The sequence below is a fragment of the Centruroides vittatus genome, unplaced genomic scaffold (genome assembly GCF_030686945.1).
Source record: "Centruroides vittatus isolate TY-2023 unplaced genomic scaffold, ASM3068694v2 contig_1074, whole genome shotgun sequence".
Lineage (NCBI taxonomy): Eukaryota > Metazoa > Arthropoda > Arachnida > Scorpiones > Buthidae > Centruroides > Centruroides vittatus.
In genome coordinates this window covers 1,959,304-1,979,235 of record NW_027120692.1, presented here as the reverse complement: position 1 = coordinate 1,979,235, position 19,932 = coordinate 1,959,304, and the positions used below count along the sequence as shown (strand labels likewise).

The 19,932-nt window shown below is 30.7% G+C and overlaps 1 protein-coding gene across 2 annotated transcripts; it reads left to right on the top strand.

Moving 5' to 3' along the window:
* The first annotated feature begins 428 nt into the window (after positions 1–428).
* Positions 429–19,553, top strand: LOC136973511 (adenylate cyclase type 2-like). Of its 2 annotated transcripts, XM_067268243.1 has the most exons (26): positions 429–543; positions 3,759–3,821; positions 3,952–4,139; positions 4,676–4,816; positions 5,600–5,971; positions 6,042–6,191; positions 6,633–6,778; positions 6,849–6,960; positions 7,043–7,170; positions 7,253–7,411; positions 7,827–7,971; positions 8,055–8,162; positions 8,241–8,299; positions 9,407–9,490; positions 9,569–9,736; positions 9,821–9,917; positions 9,985–10,125; positions 10,401–10,493; positions 10,570–10,739; positions 17,170–17,248; positions 17,329–17,490; positions 18,176–18,322; positions 18,726–18,827; positions 18,902–19,022; positions 19,092–19,216; positions 19,287–19,553. In XM_067268243.1, the coding sequence occupies exons 3-26, from the start codon at positions 4,002–4,004 to the stop codon at positions 19,434–19,436; spliced, it is 3,297 nt and encodes a 1,098-aa protein (XP_067124344.1). In that variant the 5' UTR covers positions 429–543; positions 3,759–3,821; positions 3,952–4,001; the 3' UTR covers positions 19,437–19,553. The 2 variants fall into 2 exon arrangements, with proteins under 2 accessions (XP_067124344.1, XP_067124348.1); XM_067268247.1 differs by lacking the exon at positions 3,759–3,821.
* Positions 19,554–19,932: the final 379 nt, after the last annotated feature.

Genomic DNA, 19,932 nt, shown 5'->3' with positions numbered 1-19,932 from the left:
ACTATTTTTCACTATACGATAAGCGCTCATTGTTAATGAAAAATTATTAAAAATTTATGATAATAATTAAATTTTTGTGGGCCCTTGACACTTGGAGGCACAGGGCTTAAGCCCTGTTAGTCCCTATGTAGAGCCGCAATCCCTTTGATTCCGGATCCTCCAGAACTACATTCGTTTGGCCAGAACGATTAAGTTCGACCATCCAACCGTCATTTTTATTGAATCATCAAATAAAATATTTTGAATTAAAATCCATATTCAATTTTATAGTCGTTAATTAAACTGGTTTTCTTAATTTTCAACAACTAATAATTAACAGATTATTTAATATATTTGTAGTTACGTTTATTAACGACAGATAACGATGGCCATAAGACTTGTGTAATATCATTCCTTAACTTCAGTCGTATCCTCCCTTAAAATGATGAGCTACATCCTTTTATAGAGATAAAACTTTATCAGAGATATGAAATGAATTACACTTTACTTAAATGTAAATTTTGCAATTTAACTCATTGATAACTTTTTCGTGAAGAATCACAGGTATGTAATTCGTAAAGTTTATTAATATTTAAAGGTGTCAATTAAGGAGATGCTTCTAAAAAAGTCTAACAGATACGTTAATGTTCCTACTAGACTAATTTTAATATATCAACTACTTTGATAAAATGTCGATAGGTTATACACTTGGTTTGTAATTCGTTTAGTACATTAATTTTTACAGATATAAAATTAATTAACGCTAGTTTTATTTTCTGATTAAAAAAGCCCCTATGGTTTTATTAGTCATCAGAATTCGTACAACCTGCTGAGTAGAAGGATATCTTTTGAAAGATCCAGCAAATAAATTATAATTGGGTCATGGATAATTTTATAATAGAAAATTAATTTTTCAATTTTTAAGTGAACTTTTTTCTTGGTTTAATTTATATACTTTCACATTTAAATACCTGTAATTGTTCATGTTTTAAGTAGTAGGTTATAGCATATATTTTTTTTAACATTAAAAATATTCTTCAAATTATAATTTAACTGTAATAAACAGTAACACAATATCTTGTTTTCGTGTGTATGTGTGTGAAATATCAAGTTTTAAAATACTTTTAGAGTTTTTTTTTATAGATAGAATACAAAAATAAAAGTACTTTAGATAATTTTGATAAAAAGAAAATGATATCACGTTAAGCAATATTGTGGATTTTCCTATATGTAATATCTTAGAACGGATATACTGCCTCAAATTATTCATTATTACTTGGTTTTTACGCCAGTAAATAACGACAATCACTCATTTTTAAAGCTGAATAAATCAAAAAAAGGCATATTTCTAAATATTTTTAAAAATTTAATAATTTAATATGATACTTTTCCTTTTATCTATTCATATAAATGCTACATGAATATTGATGTTAAAAATATGTTTCAAAGACAAATATATTTATCGATGATTTTAAAATTTTTTATTAATATAATAGTATAAAATTAATTTTAATTTTCGAATTTCTGATCATAATAAGACGAATCTGGAGATCATGATGCTATTTTACAACACAGTAGATGTGTATAGTTTTGTATATTTTATTAAATTATGATGTTCCTAGTAAGGATGACTGTTTATTTTTCTTTTGGCTGAGTTTAGAAATTGTGTAACGAGAATTACGAATTGTTGTATAAATCTAGCATGTTTCAATTACTTATTTTTTATGTAAAGCGAATGGTAAAGTAGAAAAGTGCAAGGGAATATCACCAAATATAAAATCTTTTATTGCTTACACGACTCTGGCTCGAACCGATTTACAAAGATTTGGAGTAAGTAAAATGAAAAAATTAATTTTATTTTTCGGTATTTAAATTTTATAATTGTTTATAAAAATGTATGATTGACAGTATCTGATATTCCTGATCTAGAATGCATTGTACTCTTATTTGTGTAAGTCATATTCAGAATAATTAATTAATTTTTTAAAAAAAATGCAATTTTGTTTTTAAAAAGTAAGTTTACATTATTAAGATGAAACAATTAAATAATTAAATTTTAATTTTAGATTATTTCTATCTCTACACAAACTATTTTAATTGTTTAACCCTTAGATTTAATTTCAATTTGCATAGAATTGAAATTAAATCTAAGGGTTAAACAATTAAAATAAAAATATGATAATCTCTACTAATTGAAGTTGTTTTTATATATTTTTTTTCCTATTTTTAAATCAGCAGTTATTATTTATATATAATTATATTAGCAACATTTAGGTCTATAATTTTAACAGGTTTAAACAGTATTCATTAGAAATGATTTAACTTAAAACAGCATACAGTATAGACCATTTATGAATTAGCATATCATTGTTTATTTATGTAATTACTGAATACACTAGTACTCTAACGAATATAATTTTGTTATAATTTAAAATTATATAAAAGTTAATTTCTTACGACATTTACGTTTACAAATAGAAAATCCAAGCAAAATATCATTGGTTGGGTTTTTCCGTCTTCTCTCTGTAGGGTATCTTAATAAACTTTTTGTAAAAAAATAGGAATAAATTAACATAATAAGCAAAGTGTATGTGGTCGCTTTGGTTAAGGAGACAGATAGGTTGATTTTTCCAAAATTTTATACAAAATAAAATATTTTTAATTTGTCATCACTGATAATTTGTCAACTTTTGTGCCTTTTATTTTGTCTTTGCTTTAATTTGATAAGGCTCTTCCCCGACTTGTACACCTATGAGAATAAGGAAGTTGATTTACAATCGACAGAACAAACTTTATTAAAACTAGATTCATAATTGGCGTCAGATTTTATACCTTAATAATCTAATATGAAAGATAAGCTTGATTTACAACTTTATCAGTTCCTTTCTAATAAATTCAAATACGGATATGTTTTTGGAAGGTCTCATTTTTATCCTGGTTTCCTGCGGAGAACAGAGAACTCTGACTATCCGGATATATTATATATTTTCTGAAATTAATCGCAGTTTCAAGTACCTTCAGCTTGAGCCGTTCCCATCAAGTGTGTAGAATTCAACACAATAAAGTCAATTGTGGTAAGAATATTGATTAAATTTATATTAGTTTATATTTAAGGCTAATTTTTCTTATATGTTAATATTGTAGCGTGTTTTTCTCATACGTGTTGTGTAAATGATTCCATAGAAATATATTAAAAATCATTGATTTTAATAATAAAAGATAATCACATTAATTCGAATATATCTGTTAAATATTATAATTAATCTTCCTTTAGTACAATATTAAAATTTATGCTTGAAGAGAATCTTTTTAAGTTGTTTATATAAATTTACCGATATTATATTGATAACTATTACGTCAGATGACTAGGTAGAAAAGTATAAGAATGTTAAATAAACGTCAAGAGGATGGCATATGTCGTAACTTCATTTAAACATCCTTGGAATTTTAATAAATGTTGTAAGTCTTCATTATTTGTTGACACAACACATCGTTGCCGTGTAATTAATTAAAAATATATTAATTTATTAATTTTACAACCAATTTATAACCCAGAATGTTTTGAAAAATTTTGACTGATTCTATATACTCTTTAACATAATTAGAAATTTCGTGACAAATAACAAGGAACTTCGGCGGACTTTTTATCTGTTCTTTCTCTTAAGTTTTTTTTTCTGTAATGCATTTTCTATGTTAATTTATTTAAAAATCATCGATTCGAAATAAATTAACATAGAAAATGCCTTAGTAAATTAGTTCTCGGTAGCTGTTTTTTGTAGATAACCTCCATTCTTAGAAAATCGTAGGATATATTTGCGACATAACGGGAGTCAAGATATGGTGTAAGCCACGCTCGATGATTTCGAGATTCGCATAAAGAAAAATACATAGTGCGTCACCAATTAGAATGACGCATCATTCCTACAAATCTTTAAACCTACTAATACTACAGATATCTGTATCTTCTTTCAGAGATGAAAGTTAAAGAAGATAGATAGTACAGTACATCGGATTATTGGAACATGGCGGGTTTGGAATTGTTTACCAGAAATAGTTTGTCTTCTCTACGAAGTAGTAGTGAATCGTCCATACTCGGCCTGATTCCTGAATCTCTTCATCCGATTTCTGACGAAAACAGTTGGTCCTGGTCTTATCTCAGAGTAAGTTCCGACACACGTTTAAGTATTCTTTGCTACAGGTTACGTGTGAAAAGTAGATGCGAATAATGTCTCAAATTGAAGCTCTGAATAGCATATAGGTTAATGATAAAAAGATGCTGCATAATATAACTGTTAACCTGCTTCTGTATACAGTAAATTAAGGCTTTGTGTTGTACCGTTAATGATAAAAATTTATTTTTTAACATTTGAAATTAATTTTAAATTTGTAGTTTAAATTAAAATAAGTTAATCAAATCTAAAGTATTATTCAAAATCAAAATCATACTATGCAATTAATTTAATTAGCCAATAAGAGTATCATTTGTAAATTTTGAATTTAGTTATAGTTGATTGGAGTATTCATATTTAAAGGAGGCAAATAGACAGAAATATGTACAGTATATTTTAAATTTATTAATATTTTTTTTTTTATTTTAGAATATTTAGTTAAGTCTTGATTAGTTAGAGATCGTGTTTTAATTAAATTAATTAATTGTAATATATAAAAATATATGTATTTTAAATGTTTACTTTAGGAACAATTTCGTGTAAAAAATGCAGAATCGCTGTTCCATAGATATCAAGCTCGGCTCCAACATGCTATGTTCATGGTCGCTCTCATGCTCAATATATTTTATAATGTTATGTCCATCGTTATATATTTAGTTTTTACTGAGGTGAGATTTAATTTATACATTACTTAATGTAACAGTTAAATTCTATACAATAGTATTTAAATATTTGTTATGAATAGACCCATTAAAGGTCTAATAAAAATTATTATACAGGCCTTATTTTTATTAGACCTATATTGCAGGCCTAATAAATAGGCTATATATATTCAATTATAATAATTAGCGAATTACAATAATAATATAATTGTTAATCTTCACTTTTGGTTAATGAATAACAGTAAAAAACAATAACTAAACTTGAATTAGGCTGAAACGGTTAAGGCATTAGCCTACCGCTCTGGGGATCCGGGATTGAATCCGGGCGATCGAAATCGCTTGGAATCTTTCGGACTGGTCTGTCTCGGATATGTTGGACCCGTCTGTCACCATTAAACTTTCCCCCAGTGTGGCCAAACGGGTGGATATGATTAAAAGGCCCTCTTAGTTTCCGTAGGACGTAGTAAAAAATGAATTCAATGAGAGCAGAGTATTTTCAAATTTACAGTAGATTAAATAATTTTAAAAAATAAAAATTGTTAAATTTATATGTAAATTACGTAAAACTAGCATATGGCTTATTTAACTAAACGGAGTTTATTCTATAATGTGCTCATTATTACTGTTTTTGAAAATTCTTATGCTTACATCTTAAATAAACAAGTTTCCAGTGTCTTTCTTGTTTTATAACCTTTCTAATTGGGGTTATATTTATAAATATAATTTATGTGTTATAAAAATAAACGCAAATTTCCTACTCTATATTAATAATTAAAATTTAATTTTCAGAACCGCGAAAGTACCGTTTCTTCGGTATCACTTAGTTTTCGCTGCTTCGGCTTGGCTGTTCATCTTTCAATTTTTATTGTAGCTTATAAAGAAACATGGTTCAAAACAGACTATTCGCGAATTTTTGTAGCTAGTATAATTCTTCTAACAATGCTAGTAAGTGAACATGGAACGAGTGTGTATCATTTATCCAAAGATACTTATCCTCATCACAACATTCGTCATACCTTCTATATTGTCATAATATGCTTTTTATTGTTGCCATACCCTAATATATATCAATCTGCTATTGCTGCTGCAGTGACGACAGCGATAGAATTATGCACATCTGTAATGACTTACTCTCAAGATTCTTCAAATATGAAATTAAGGGTGAGTAAATTTATAACATAATTTAACTAAGATAAGCAACTTTAATAATTGGTCCTATAAATCTTTACAGATTGCTGCCGATGTCACCTTTTATGTCATTATCATCTCTGTCTGTCTCTGTATTAAATTTTTACTAGAAATTATTAACAGAAGAGCCTTTCTGGATCGTAGAGAATGTTTCGAATCTAAATTTACGTTTGATTACGAGAAGGATCAAGAGGTAAAATTTATTAACAAACGGTTTACGTTACGTTACGAAACATAATTTTAATAAAATGATATAAAAATAGCAATTTTTCGGTTAATGTTACCTATGGTTCCAAGATGGCGGCTCGTCTCCGATCTCAGCAATCAGAAGACTGGGAACAGTGGGGACGCACGTTCTAACCTAACCTAACCTATTCTAATAAATTACCATAATTATTACCAACAAAATTATTAGAATAGGTTAGGTTGGGTTAGAACGTGCGTCCCCACTGTTCCCTGTCTTCTGATTGCTGGAATCGGAGACGAGCCGCCATCTTGGAACCATAGGTAACATTAACCTTTTTTTTTTCTTATGCTCTTATATTCATTTTCCTATCTTCTAATAGACAACAAAAATTAAGCCCTTAATTTATACAGTAACAAGATTTTTTTTATGCTTAACAATATTATGTAGGAGCAATTACTACTCAGTATTTTACCAAGACATATCGCCATTCAAGTAAGAGAAGATATCAGACGAGTTTTGAAAAGTCTTGATCAGCATCCATTACCTCAAAGGCCTTTTAATGAATTGTATGTTGAAAAACATAAAAACGTCAGGTGGGTTTTATAAATATCATTTTGTATTAGTAATAATCTAAAATCATAAGAAAATATCTTTTTTATACAGCATTCTCTACGCCGATATCGTTAATTCTATGCTACTAACGGCAAGCTTAGATGTTAGCGATCTGGTAGAAACATTGAATGAATTATTTGGTAGATTCGATGAATGTGCGGAAGTAAGTATAGAAAAAAAAAGAAATTAAAACATCAGAATATTAATATATGCTATAATATTTTTTTTAAAAAAATTGTTTATAGAAAAACAATTGCATGAGAATTAAACTGCTGGGTGATTGCTACTATTGCGTGTCGGGTATGCCTCTTCATGATCCTTATCACGCTGATCATTGCGTGCATATGGGATTAGATATGATCGAAATTATAAGGTAAATTTATGCCGACGATTGCCAATGAATTTTTTGATTGATTGCTTCTTAATTGCTTTAAGTCTAAAATAAATTGTTTTAGGAAAATTCGAGACGAAAGACACGTAAATGTTGATATGCGTATTGGGATTCATAGTGGAAACATATTGAGTGGTTTATTAGGACTTAAAAAGTGGCAATTCGATATATGGTCCAGGGATGTAACCATTGCTAGTCGTATGGAACAATCCGGAAAAGCTGGGTAAGTGAAAAATCGTTTTTATTAATAAAAATGTATAAATATGTAATTTAAAATATGTTACAATAAATATAAGACTACATTTAAAGAATTTAGTTGTTTATTGTTTCGAGCGATGTTTGGATTTCGTTGCTACATTATTCAAAAGATGCGAAATCTACATTTAAATATTTGAATTTATAAAAAAAAATAAAATAAAATATGGATTATCTGCATAAATGTTTCTGTAATTTGACTTCTTTGAGTCGTTAATAGAAATTTACGAATAAAAGTTTACATGTCAGTTATCGAATCGTACGTAAAAAGTATACTTAAAGTAAAGCCATTATTTGTAGCTATTGGTGACCTTCCGTGGGTCCATTTTGTAGTGGCATTTTAACTTTATGCAGCCAGCTGAGAGATCCCTTCCTTTTGCAAGACGGGTGCACATTACGAACGTGACGAAGAATCAACTGAAAGGAACTTTCGATTTTCAACCCGGAAATGGTCATCTTCGTGATCCTTATCTGGCTGAATATCACATCGAAACTTTTCTCATAGTTCCTCCGTCTAAAAAACCAATGGTAATTTTTTTTCTTCGATAAATTAATGCGGATCTAAACGTAGAAAAGAAGTGAGAGTTTTTTCTTTTTTTATAAAATTTTAGAGAGAAAGTATATATGAATCCGTTTCTGATGGAACTTTTCGCATCCCGAATCATCTCAGGAAAACTTCTATATCCGGAATTCATAAAAATAGTTTGAGATTATTAAATGTAAGAAATTTATACAGATAATTTTTATTTACATTTTATTATATTTTTAATGAAATTTTTTTGTGTGTGTTCTTTTAGAAACGCAACGGCGGATCAGAAATATTGTCATCTAGAAAAAGAACAGTTCTAGATTATAGGTAAGTCCAAGATTTTGTGTCAAATCTCATTTCTCGAATGATAGATTATTTCGCAAACTGTGCGAAATGAAAACCATCATCTTCACCAATTCTTGAAACGTTAAAGATGTCAGTCTGCCGTTCTGGAAGACCCAAATTCGAGTTTAAGTCAGGAAATTCTGTAACTTTTTAGGAGCAATCTGTCCGAGATATATTGGGTCCAGTCCCTCTCAACTAGATTTTTTTTTTTTTTTTAACTCTCCTCCCTGTAGATTTTAACGGGATCTTTTTATCAACCCCATTATGGATTCGTCCATGCCCAATTAAATTATATCTAATTTCGAAAGAAGAAATACGATAGTCGGCGTTTCTCTAACTGGAGGGAAGAATATCCGATTGCTTTCTTCTTCAAGTATGTACATTTTGTTCTGGAAACATAGAAAAAGCTGCTACGATGACCACTATTTGCATTTCTTCTTCTTCATCCTGATTTTCAAGAATGAATTACTGATGCTAAACGGCAGGCGCTTACGTATCTTAAAATTTTTAGTCGTTAACTAAATTTTATTAAACTTCTTATGTTACAGAATCACATTAAATTCTATTTGACTATATAAATTTCAGTATTTTCAATAGTAAATTTGCATACATTTAGCCGATATAGGCCTAACTTGTTTTGTACGTATGCGTTAACTGTTTTTTTTTTTTTTTTTTTTTTTAATGCTTTAAATTTATAAGGATGAATAAAATTTATCTATACAGAGAATGTATTCGTCAAAAATAGCAATTTCTCATTATTATTGAGGAAGGATGCTTACATTTCTTGTCGCAAAATATTGTAATTGATACATATAATCACACTTATAAAAGAATATTTATATTATATATATATATATATAACTTAATTAAGTGTACATCACGTATATCTATTAGGACTCAAAATTGCAAAAATTCTGCTTTTTATACGGTTATATTCTGTTTTAAAATAATTAAATTTTATTGTTTTCTATAAGTTTCGAGATTTACTTTACGTTTACTTTAAATAATCCTGTTATCTTTTATATCTTTATAAATTATGTGCATTTCTAATCGGTAAGTAATGCTTATTTATAATATCATTTCTCGTAGTCTGATGCAATATCGAAAAATGGTATCCCAAGTCAATAAATATATGGAGACAGGTATAGAGAATATGGCTTTAAGTAAAACAGAGTAAGTGAACTATATAATACAAAATTTAGTTTGAATGTCTATATAAATTTTGAAAGTGACTATATAATTTTTTCACAGTCAGTGGTTCAGATCAGAAGGAATACAACCTCTCCTACTAATGTTTCGCGATTGTAGTTTGGAATTACCTTACACTCTGCTGCCTGATCCTCCTTTTAAATATTATCTGTTCTGTGTTTTTCTATTGTACATAGGAATGATCACCATACACCTCATAACCATGGCCAGGTAATTTTTGATATTTTTCTTATATTTAAAGTTTTTTTTTTCATTTTTTAATACTCTAAAATCATCTTTATATATTTTTTATAGAACTTTTTATTTCTGGGTCGCCTACGGAACTACATTTTTGGTCATTTTTTTATCTTTCGTGACGGCATGGACAGGTTATCTTTGGAATAAATGTCAGGTAAGTTTTATTCTGAAGGAATTAATACGATTTTCATACCGATTTCTGAATAATATATTATATTTAGAACGACGATACTACAAACACCACTTATTCTGCTAATCTTATGACTAAAATATCGAAGAAAATAGTAGAAAGCATCGTCCTCAGAGTGTTTTTATATATTGCCATTACCATTATGCTATTATCTTGTGCTATGTTGGGTCTGGTAAGTAAAAAAATATATTGTACAATAATAGATATAAATTAAAAATAAATTATATAAAAAGTATAATAAGAAATAAACACTTTTTAATATTTATTTGTAAATATTTTAAACAATAAAATATATGAAGTATTAATTCTTCTTTTGCTATACAGTTTTGTAATTATATTATATTAAAAATAATCATTAGATTAAAAGGATAAATAGTATTATTTCATATTTAATTCCTAAATAGAAATGAATAGAATTATTAATCCGTACGGATTTTTTAATTAAAGAATGAGTGCTTATATCCGACTACAACGAACAGTAACAATTCCACAGATTCAAATTCGACCGAAGAACAATTTATTTCCTGCGATTATCCATGGGTAATTATATTTACAAATAATTAAAAAGTGGTTATATTATATAATCATATAATTATGTACTTTTTTTTTAATGTAGTATTACACTTTTTGCGCCGTCCTTGCCATGTCAGCATCGACAGTATTTTTGAAAATTCATTTTCTAGTGAAATTTGTGGTGAATTTTTCTGCTTTATCAATATTTTGCTATCTCATTTTTCGTCAAGAATGTGACGTATTTTCTCGAGATAAATTGCATTACGGTGATTGGTAAGTACTCGTGATTTTCTTATGTTATTATTATTATTATTATTATTACAGTAAAACTTAGATTTAACGAACTAATTCGGGCGACGGGGCATCCGTTATATAATAAAGCAGGTTTTGCTAATACGTATATTAAAAAAATTGACAAATGAGTTCGTTTATCTGTTTTTACTTATGTGGATTATGCTTGTGTAATTAAAATGAAATATGTATGAGAAGTTTAATTTCGCAGAAAAGTTTTCTGCGTGTATTGTTGCTTATATATCCGCCGTAAAAATTCCTATTAATTTGTCTTCAATATAGCTTATCGAGATACCTTGTTATGGCGTAAAGAGCGGCAACTCTTAGATTTGAAAAAAATAACCTGTACTGTATTATTATTATTATTATTATTATTGTTGTTGTTGTTGTTGTGTGTGGATTGTATATTACTGGGTTAATACTGGGTACCAAGTGCTATATTGGATCAAAGTCAAGGCATGACTGTAGAAAACCTGCTACGGTATGTCACTTATGTATTGTTTTTGTATGTATCTGTGTTTAAGAATTTCCTAAATACAGTGGCGGCCTTCAGGGGTAGCGAGCAGGGCAATCGCCCGGGGCCTCACTCTTGCAGGGGCCTTACGCAACAACTCGAGTAGAAAAAAGTTTATATTTAAAACTTTTTATTTTATCTCTGGTGTTGTCATGTAAATTTTATGTACAGTTATAAGCCGCAAACATCATTTTTAAATCCCTGCGTATATCTTTTAAGGCATTTATGTACCTTAGTTTATCATCATTACTAATTTGTCGTCTTTATGACTGTTAACTTTTATAAATCTTCTAATATAATATTTTAAACTCTAAATTTATTTATTTATAACTTTTGCATTTCTCGTCAATCATCAGAAATATCTATTTTCAATTCGCATACTTTGCACAAAGGACAAGGGCCTCGCAAAGATCTGCTGCCCGGGGCCTCGCAATCATTAAGGCCGCCGCTGCCTAAATATGTGAAATGAGTTTAGTGTGGCTGCTTTCTGAATGCCATTTACCCGTATATAAACTGTAGTAAGCCCTAGTCTGTACAGTATATGTGATATAACGCCTGTGCAAGAAAAGATTATAGGTACAGTACAATATGTAGTCTGTCCATTATCCATAGGTGTGTATTTACTATTTTTTTTTTCAGTGTAGGCTATGTATTTTGTATGTTATATGTGTTTGGAACGACTATGACTATGATGCATGCGATTTTGTTTTGTTTGTCAATGAATGTAATGTGTGGTCCATTGTGATGTATTGTTTTATGTGATGACACCGCATTTTGTGTGCTGTTTTCTATAACTATCTGTGGTGTGTATTTGTAGTATGGTTCTTGAATGCGTAGTAGTTTGTTTGTCTTCAAGCTTTTGATGTATTATGTTTGCTATTGGCTACGTCAATGTAAATATTCGACGTGATATGTTTTATTGTTCGTGCATTATGTGGCATTCCTACAAGTTTCGTCCTTCAAGTGTCTTTTAAAATTTTCTTTCTATAGTTTCTTGTATTCGTAACTTAGTCTTATATGGCAATCATAAACCCTTCCGTCTCTTTAAAGACGCATCCAAGAGTTGACCAACAGTTTAATGCAGTTCTGTCAACGTGATCCTGGCTGAGACTGTTAAGATGCTTATTATGGAGCTTCTTAGCCCAAGACAGTCTATGCATTTTGTATACTATGTTAAATCCAGGTCAGTGTTGTGTAAGTTTAATGGTGTACTGTTTTTGTCTTCAAGAGTTACAGCTTTGTGTAATTGTCATGATTCTTGTTTTTTGTAAACAACAAAAAAATAACTTTTGCAGTGTCTGTATTTATTTGTAGTGAAAGTTTATGTTGTTCGTATTTTCCATTGGAACTGTTCTAGTCAAAGATGGAACAACTAGTCAGAACCTCTTCCCCAAATCTCCCTCTGTTAAGGACGGAACTTGCATCCCCAAAAATCCTCTAGCTTGACTAAAGAATCTCCCCATCTACGAGTATTAGTCCTCCTTCAGAATTCCTTTTTCTAGTGTGATGTGTTTTGCATTTAATAAATCTAGGCCAACTCCATTTTTATGTCAGTGGAGTAAATGTGTATAATTTCTAGTAGACGATTTAACTATGCATGGATGCATAGAGTTTTTGTGTTCCATGTACTGTACATAAGATGATATATATTGTGTTGTTCTGTCGTATTTAATGTTGTATTATATTGATTATTTAGTATAGTATGACCTATTAGATAGTGAGTTTAAAGCCAGACAGAACCAGAAATGGACTAGTGAAACAGTCTGGAAAACGTCTCGTCTAATAAGTATTTCGTTTGTTTTGATATAAGTTATGTATCTTGAATTCTGAAAGTGTAGCGTTGGTTTCTAGTGTTGCATTGTGTTTTTATAAATATAAATAAGTGGTAAGTAAATGCAAAGTACATGCATTCAGCATTTAGGTACTGAATATATGTACAGTACTTTGAATAGATGTATAGTGTATGCAATAAATGTGAGTATAAGATGCTGTCGAATGCTTTCGTGTAATCTATGTACAAGGAGGGGGAAACTGGAGGTTTTTCTCCGGGCCCGAGAAAACTAAAGGGTACATAGTTATTACTTCTCTATAAATTAATGTTATTTTTAATAACAAAAATAAAATCTTTAGGACTCATTTATTAATAAAGAAACATTCTATGTATTTCATTTGTTCCAAAAAAAGGATAAAAGAGCCGGTAAGAGGCAAAAGTGGTGCGCTTTACTCCGAACCTCATACGAAGATTTCGACAGTTCTGTCCATATATGTTACGTGTAAGTTTCTTTGTGTGTTTGTCGTAGAATAACTGAATCTACGAGTAAAGGTAGTTGCACACAGATAACAAAATTAAAGTAATATTCGATGTCGCCTTAATTTTGTCGCCCATGTGAATCTTCCTCAAAAGCTTCCTCACATTACAGCGGATTCGGCAGCGGAAAGCGATAACGGCACGACCTACTTGCCGTCACGACTTCATTTTACGAAGGAAAGTAGGGCGTTTAGTCGCGACGGAAGACGGTAAATCGAGCGCTTGTCCAATGACAAAAGAGTTTTTGGAATGACGTAAAGTTGTTTGTTTTCCGACATGGCATGTTACCAACTTGATTTACGATCACGTCATGTGATATTAAAGGTGAAATTACAATTGAAGTGGTGAGAGATCAAGAATCTCGATCATCTCTCGTGATCTTTGACTTATACGATCGTTTGGTTGTATTTCTGTAATTTCGTTATCGATTTTGTTATCGTGTTTTTATAATATGGCCTTTCTTCAGATTCTCTTTTTTTGGCTTATCATCACCGAAATTCCGACGAGGAATTATTATACAGATAATTTGCCAAGATTAGCGTTTTTGTAGCATCCGTCCATCGATGTGTGTGTTGGTGTCTATTTCGTTTAATATCTCAGGATGGGGTAACGATGAAGAAACTAAATTTAACGCGGAAGCCTGTGTATAAGGGGAATTGGCGCTATTAACTTGTCGTGTTTAAAGGTAGAGGGGGTGAAGAGATAGAAGGAAATCATGTATCATATCTCCGGTGAGATCGGATTTAATAAGGATTTTATTCGTTATTAGCATTTACAACTTTTTTAAAAAAAATAAAACTCATCTCTACTCCTCAAAATTCAGTGTTTAGTCATTTTATAATTATTAAAAAGTATAAAATCTCATAACAGCTGGGAAAGTTACGCAACTCGTTGCCGGATTTTTTTTATTTAGGCTATGACCTTATTCAACGCTTGGCTTGTCTACAGTGAATACAGTATCAAGGTCAAAACAATATAGCGTTCAATGTGAACAGAAGCGTCAATGACGGTAAACAATCTTTTTGACCCCGCGGCATTTTTTTGCCGTAATGTAAACCATTCTTAAGTGTTCTTTCCATCCCACGCAGTTTCTACGATAGTCTTTTTATTGTTCTCTGAGAATGTTGCGTTGTTCTATGTCATGATAGGCTATATTTTGTTTGTGTTGAATGAAGTCAGTATTTTGTAAAGGCGTAAGAAGTAATGCCTGCTACTAGACCTTCTCCACAATATCTGCTCCGAGAGTAGCAAATTTTACTCCAATTCCAGCTCCAAAGAAATCTGCAGAAATTCATGTAAATTTTAAAGTATTTAAATTATTCCATCATATTCCTAAATTGAATGTATTTTTTACAATTTTATAGTGTTTCTTCTTATTTTATTTTAAAAATCAGAATTTATTTTATTTCATAAAATATCTGCAAATATACACACTTTTTCCCTTAAGAGTCAAATTTCCCGCCATATGGTATTCTGTTAGGAAGCCACGTGATTGGTTTGTATTGTGTAAAGTCTCTGGTGTTGTCATGTAAATTTCATGTACAGTACGTAATGTCCTATGTAAGAAATTTTGGCATCTCTTGTGGATTGTGTGCATAAAATGGAGGAATTTAAGATTTTGTATCAGAAATTGTGAATGTCGTCTTCACCAGGTATCTTCCAACTGTGTGTTTTTTCTTTATTTTATTTATTTTATTATTATTATTTTGTATTGCATTTTGTATATTTCGACACAGGACATATTGGTGTATTGCGCTTGTTTTCTTCCTCTTTGGTCCAGCTTGTCTCACTTGCTTCGCGTCAACAAAAAAAAATACTCACACACTATCTAGTAGATAGTGTGTGAGTCCTATTTCTGTTGACATGCCATTGAGCTGTGACGGTTTGATGTACAGTTGTCTGTAAAAAGTATCTCATTGTTTATGAATAATTAATTTTGCTATTTTTGTTTTGCATCGTTTCAATCTTTGTAACTTAACTGAAAGCTTTTGTTGTAGGGTGTCAATGTATTCCTGTATGTACAGTACAGTAGTACATGTTCTGTCGTGTGTGTACTTTAATTTTCTGAATAAATAATATTTTGAATATATATTTTTTCACACTTTCACCATCCTGTGGCACTAAGAGGGCCTGGTTAAGCAAGCCCATTATGGGTTCGGCCAGGACAACAATGGGGCGGCCGGGTGGTGAGGGACAAGACCCGACATACTAGGATGGACCATCCCTCGAAAACTTCCTGGGGTTTTTCGATCCGTCCGGACTTTATCCCCGGTTCACCAAAGCGGGTGCCACTTTAACTACTCGACCATCTGGGCATCTTTCTGAATATTTTCATAACCTTTTTCACTAAGTTTGGTGTTATGTTGTTTTGGTGTATGATGTCAGCCGCCTAATTATCTAATGTTATTGATTTGCGTTTTTTGTCTTCTTTGCCAGGCAGGCTTATGATTTCTCTGTATTTTTGTTATGTCTAAAAAACCATTGTATCTAAACATTATGGTGTGTACAGTACATAGAGCAACTGCGCCATAATAAATAAATATATCTATATCTGAAAATTTTCTGGTTGAATGTATTTTGATATCACTAATTTGTGTGTTTCCTAGTCGTTTTTATGTGTATTTTGGGTATTCGTGGTCTCTGTATGGATCTAACCCTGGATATTTAGTGAATGTTTCTTGGAGTACGTTTGTGTGTTAGTTAATGATGTGTCTATGCTCTTTAGTGTCACTAGTTGTACTCTAATTGTTGCATTTATATTACATAAGTACTGTACATATTATGTTGAGATATTGTCAGTAAACGTGTGATCTAATGGTTCTGGGTGTTGATGTATCTGTTCTATTCTGCAACTTGTTGTTTGATATGCTCGAGTGTTTTTATGAAATAACGTCATTGGTAAAATTGTTTTTTTTTTTTTTTTTTTTTTTATCAAAAACCCCTTTGTTCTTTAAGAGTGTGAGCGTTGTGTCACTTTGTCGTGTAGTGGCGTCTGTATGTTGTCATGTCTGTTTCCAGTTTTGTGATGGTGAAGTGATGATGAATTCATTTCTATCTTGATTTTCATCTATTGTAATGGCTTTCTGGTCTTTGTGTCAGCAACTGGATTTCCATTGAAGCACTTTGGCTGGATTGGTGTGTATTATGTATTCTATGTGAATGAAGTGGTGACTGTGTTTGTGAGGCAACTACAGTTGACCAATGCTGAATCCGCCACTGGTAGCCAAGAGAAAATGCAGATTTTTCTAACATGATCTGCGGCTCCTACGAATACGGACCTTGTTAACCAGGACAATGTCAGATCCAGCAAGCTTAAGCTGGAACATGTCATAACCATTTTTTCCTCCATATAAATAGGCATGCTTGTATACTTAAAGCCATTAGTTATAAATCAGCCGCATCTAACATCGGAAACAGACACTGTTTAGCAGCAATCCACTTTAGGTTTAGAAGCTGTTTGTGGGTCACTCTTTACTTCATTTTTTCCCACAGACCTCTCTACAAGATGGTGATTGGCAAGAGAGTTGTTATTAAAGAATGAGCTGAGACTTATTCAATAGAATATAAAATGATAATTTTATCTTTCAAAGGCATGACCTAACACCCGGAATAGGACATTGTTGGTATTTAACTGTGGTATGGTTTACTCTGCACGTTTTAGATCGGCAGGTGAGTCTTTTTAAATTCAGAGCAAACTTAATTTCGTTTAATTATTTTTATGAGTTTTTACTCTTATGATTTTTTTATAGTTCGAATATGTTAGTCGCTTGGATTATTTATGGAAACGGAAACTTAGAGAAGAACAGGAAGAGACTAGATCCATGGGATTATTGAATAAAATGCTCCTACAGAACATTTTACCCGTTCATGTTGCAGAGTATTATTTAAGAAAGGATTGCAGGCATTTAGATGTAAGTTGTGATTTTTTTTTATTTAGAAATTGTACCTCTTCTAAAAATGTGGATATTTTATCAATACAATCCTTCGTATAGGCCATGGGCGTAGCCAGGAAGGGGCATGGGTGGGCACAGCTCCCCCCAGGGCCGGATTTGAGGCGATTGGAGCGATTGGTGCCAATCGGGCCCCGCGCTTGAAGGGGCCCCGCATCACATCAAAATTTATATATTTAAAAATAGTACATGTTACAAAAATAAATATCTAGATATATTATTATTAAAAATAAAACAACATATTTCAATATGTAAATTAGCTGTTAATTAATTTTGTTATTTAAAGTTTGAGAGGCCCCGCAAAAAAAAAAAAAAAAAAAATTCAATCGGGCCTCGCACCTATTGGATCCGGCGCTGGGTGCCCCTCCCCAGAAAATTATAGCCCGGCCCCCACGCAGTTAACTTGGTGCCCTCCCCAGAAAATTACAGCCTCTACTAGGCCCCCATAACAAAACCCTGGCTACGCCTATACTATAGGCTAATAATTATTAATGTAACGTGACACGAAAACCGTTTATATTTGATTTCATACTTATAATAAACGTGACAGCTGAAGAATTCTATGAATATTTAATTTTCCATTGCAGAATTTTAAACAGATGTAAAAGATAAGTAATTAATTATTTATTATTATTTTTAAATTTAGGAACTTTATCATGAAGAATATACATCCGTAGCAGTTATGTTTGCATCAATTCCCAATTATATGGATTTTTATACAGAAAATATAATTAACGATGAAGGTTTGAGATGCCTACAATTACTTAACGAAATTATTTGCGATTTTGATAAGGTAAAATATTTTATCCTTTTTTGATTAATTGTACAAAACGCGTCGTGACAGACATCAATTTATATGATGTATATGTTGACATTTATATTATTGGATTTTAACAAAAAATACCATAAATCACCATAGCGTTAAGTGACTGTGCGTAAATACTTCACTTGAAGCGAATCTTCTAACGTAATTTCATTTTTTTTTAAAAATATTTCATACGATTATTAAGTATATCTATCAAAGTAAACAGAATATTGAGTTAGAACTAAGATAATAGTCGAATTACAAAGTGAAAAATGGACCAAAGGCATGATTCTCCATGCCACGTGGTTGAGCGAAGCGTTCAACTATAAATGTTTTTTTAAATATAATCATTATCTTCGTGCCTTAATTTATTTGGAAACATTTTTTACAGTTGTTATATGAACAACCTTTCCATAAAATCGAAAAAATTAAAACGGTCGGAAGTACTTACATGGCTGCGGCTGGATTACAACCCGGAAGAAGTTCCCAAGAAGTAAATAGAATTTATTAATTTGGTAAAACATTAAATTATTAATAAGTTAGCTTAGATATTTTCTTCTTTAACAGAATGATAGAGTAGAGAATCCAGTTGCTAATGTACTTTTATTAGTACGATTCGCAACCATGATGATGGCTACTCTTCAACAGATGAATAAAGATGCTTGGCAGAGTTTCCAGTTAAGAATAGGTATAATTTTTAATAACTTTTTAATTGTAAATGTGAACGAAAGAGAATTTTACAATATATTATTTTTAGGAATTGCCGTTGGTCCCGTTATTGCTGGTGTAGTAGGAGCCGTTAAACCTCAATACGATATCTGGGGAGATACTGTCAATATGGCGAGTAGAATGGATAGTACAGGAATTATGGGAAGAATTCAGGTAAGTTAGAGTGTTTATAATTTAATTAACAATTAACATTTTTCATGTTTTTTTATATAAATTCTTACAGGTTACTCAAAAAGTGGCGGAAATTTTAATGAAAGAAGGAAATTATCCGTGCGAGTGTCGCGGCGAGATATACGTAAAGGGCAAAGGCCAAATTGTTACTTTTATAGTGAAAACACAATATGATGAGGGAGTGGAAGAAACTCAGCTTTAATGCATTTCATAGCAAACGAAAAATAATTTAAAACGTAAAAAAAGTGTACAAAGTGTAAAAAAAACACTAACTTTTATTTAATGCTTCGTAAATGTTATCAATAAAGAGATTAGCTTGAATGAATTTAAAAAATTTTATTAATTTATTCTTTAATAAAATCCGTATTTAAACTTTAAAAAGTTACAACTTTTTACATTATTTTTATTTTTATTTTTTTCAACGGTTAATATACATAAACATGGTTACAAATACGACACAAGAAAATAGAAACTAAAACAAACAACTAAATCATAAAAATGTCGACAAAAATAGTTAGAATACATATAAATTGTGTTTAACCTTGTAATCATTTTACAAATTTTATTATTTAATAAAATATGTAGTGATGAATACATATAAAAAGTTCCAGTTCTTCTCTTGTGCATAAAGATGTATTGATGGACACATCTCGAGATTTTATGAACTTGTTGCTTAACCAACATTCTCGAACTGGCAC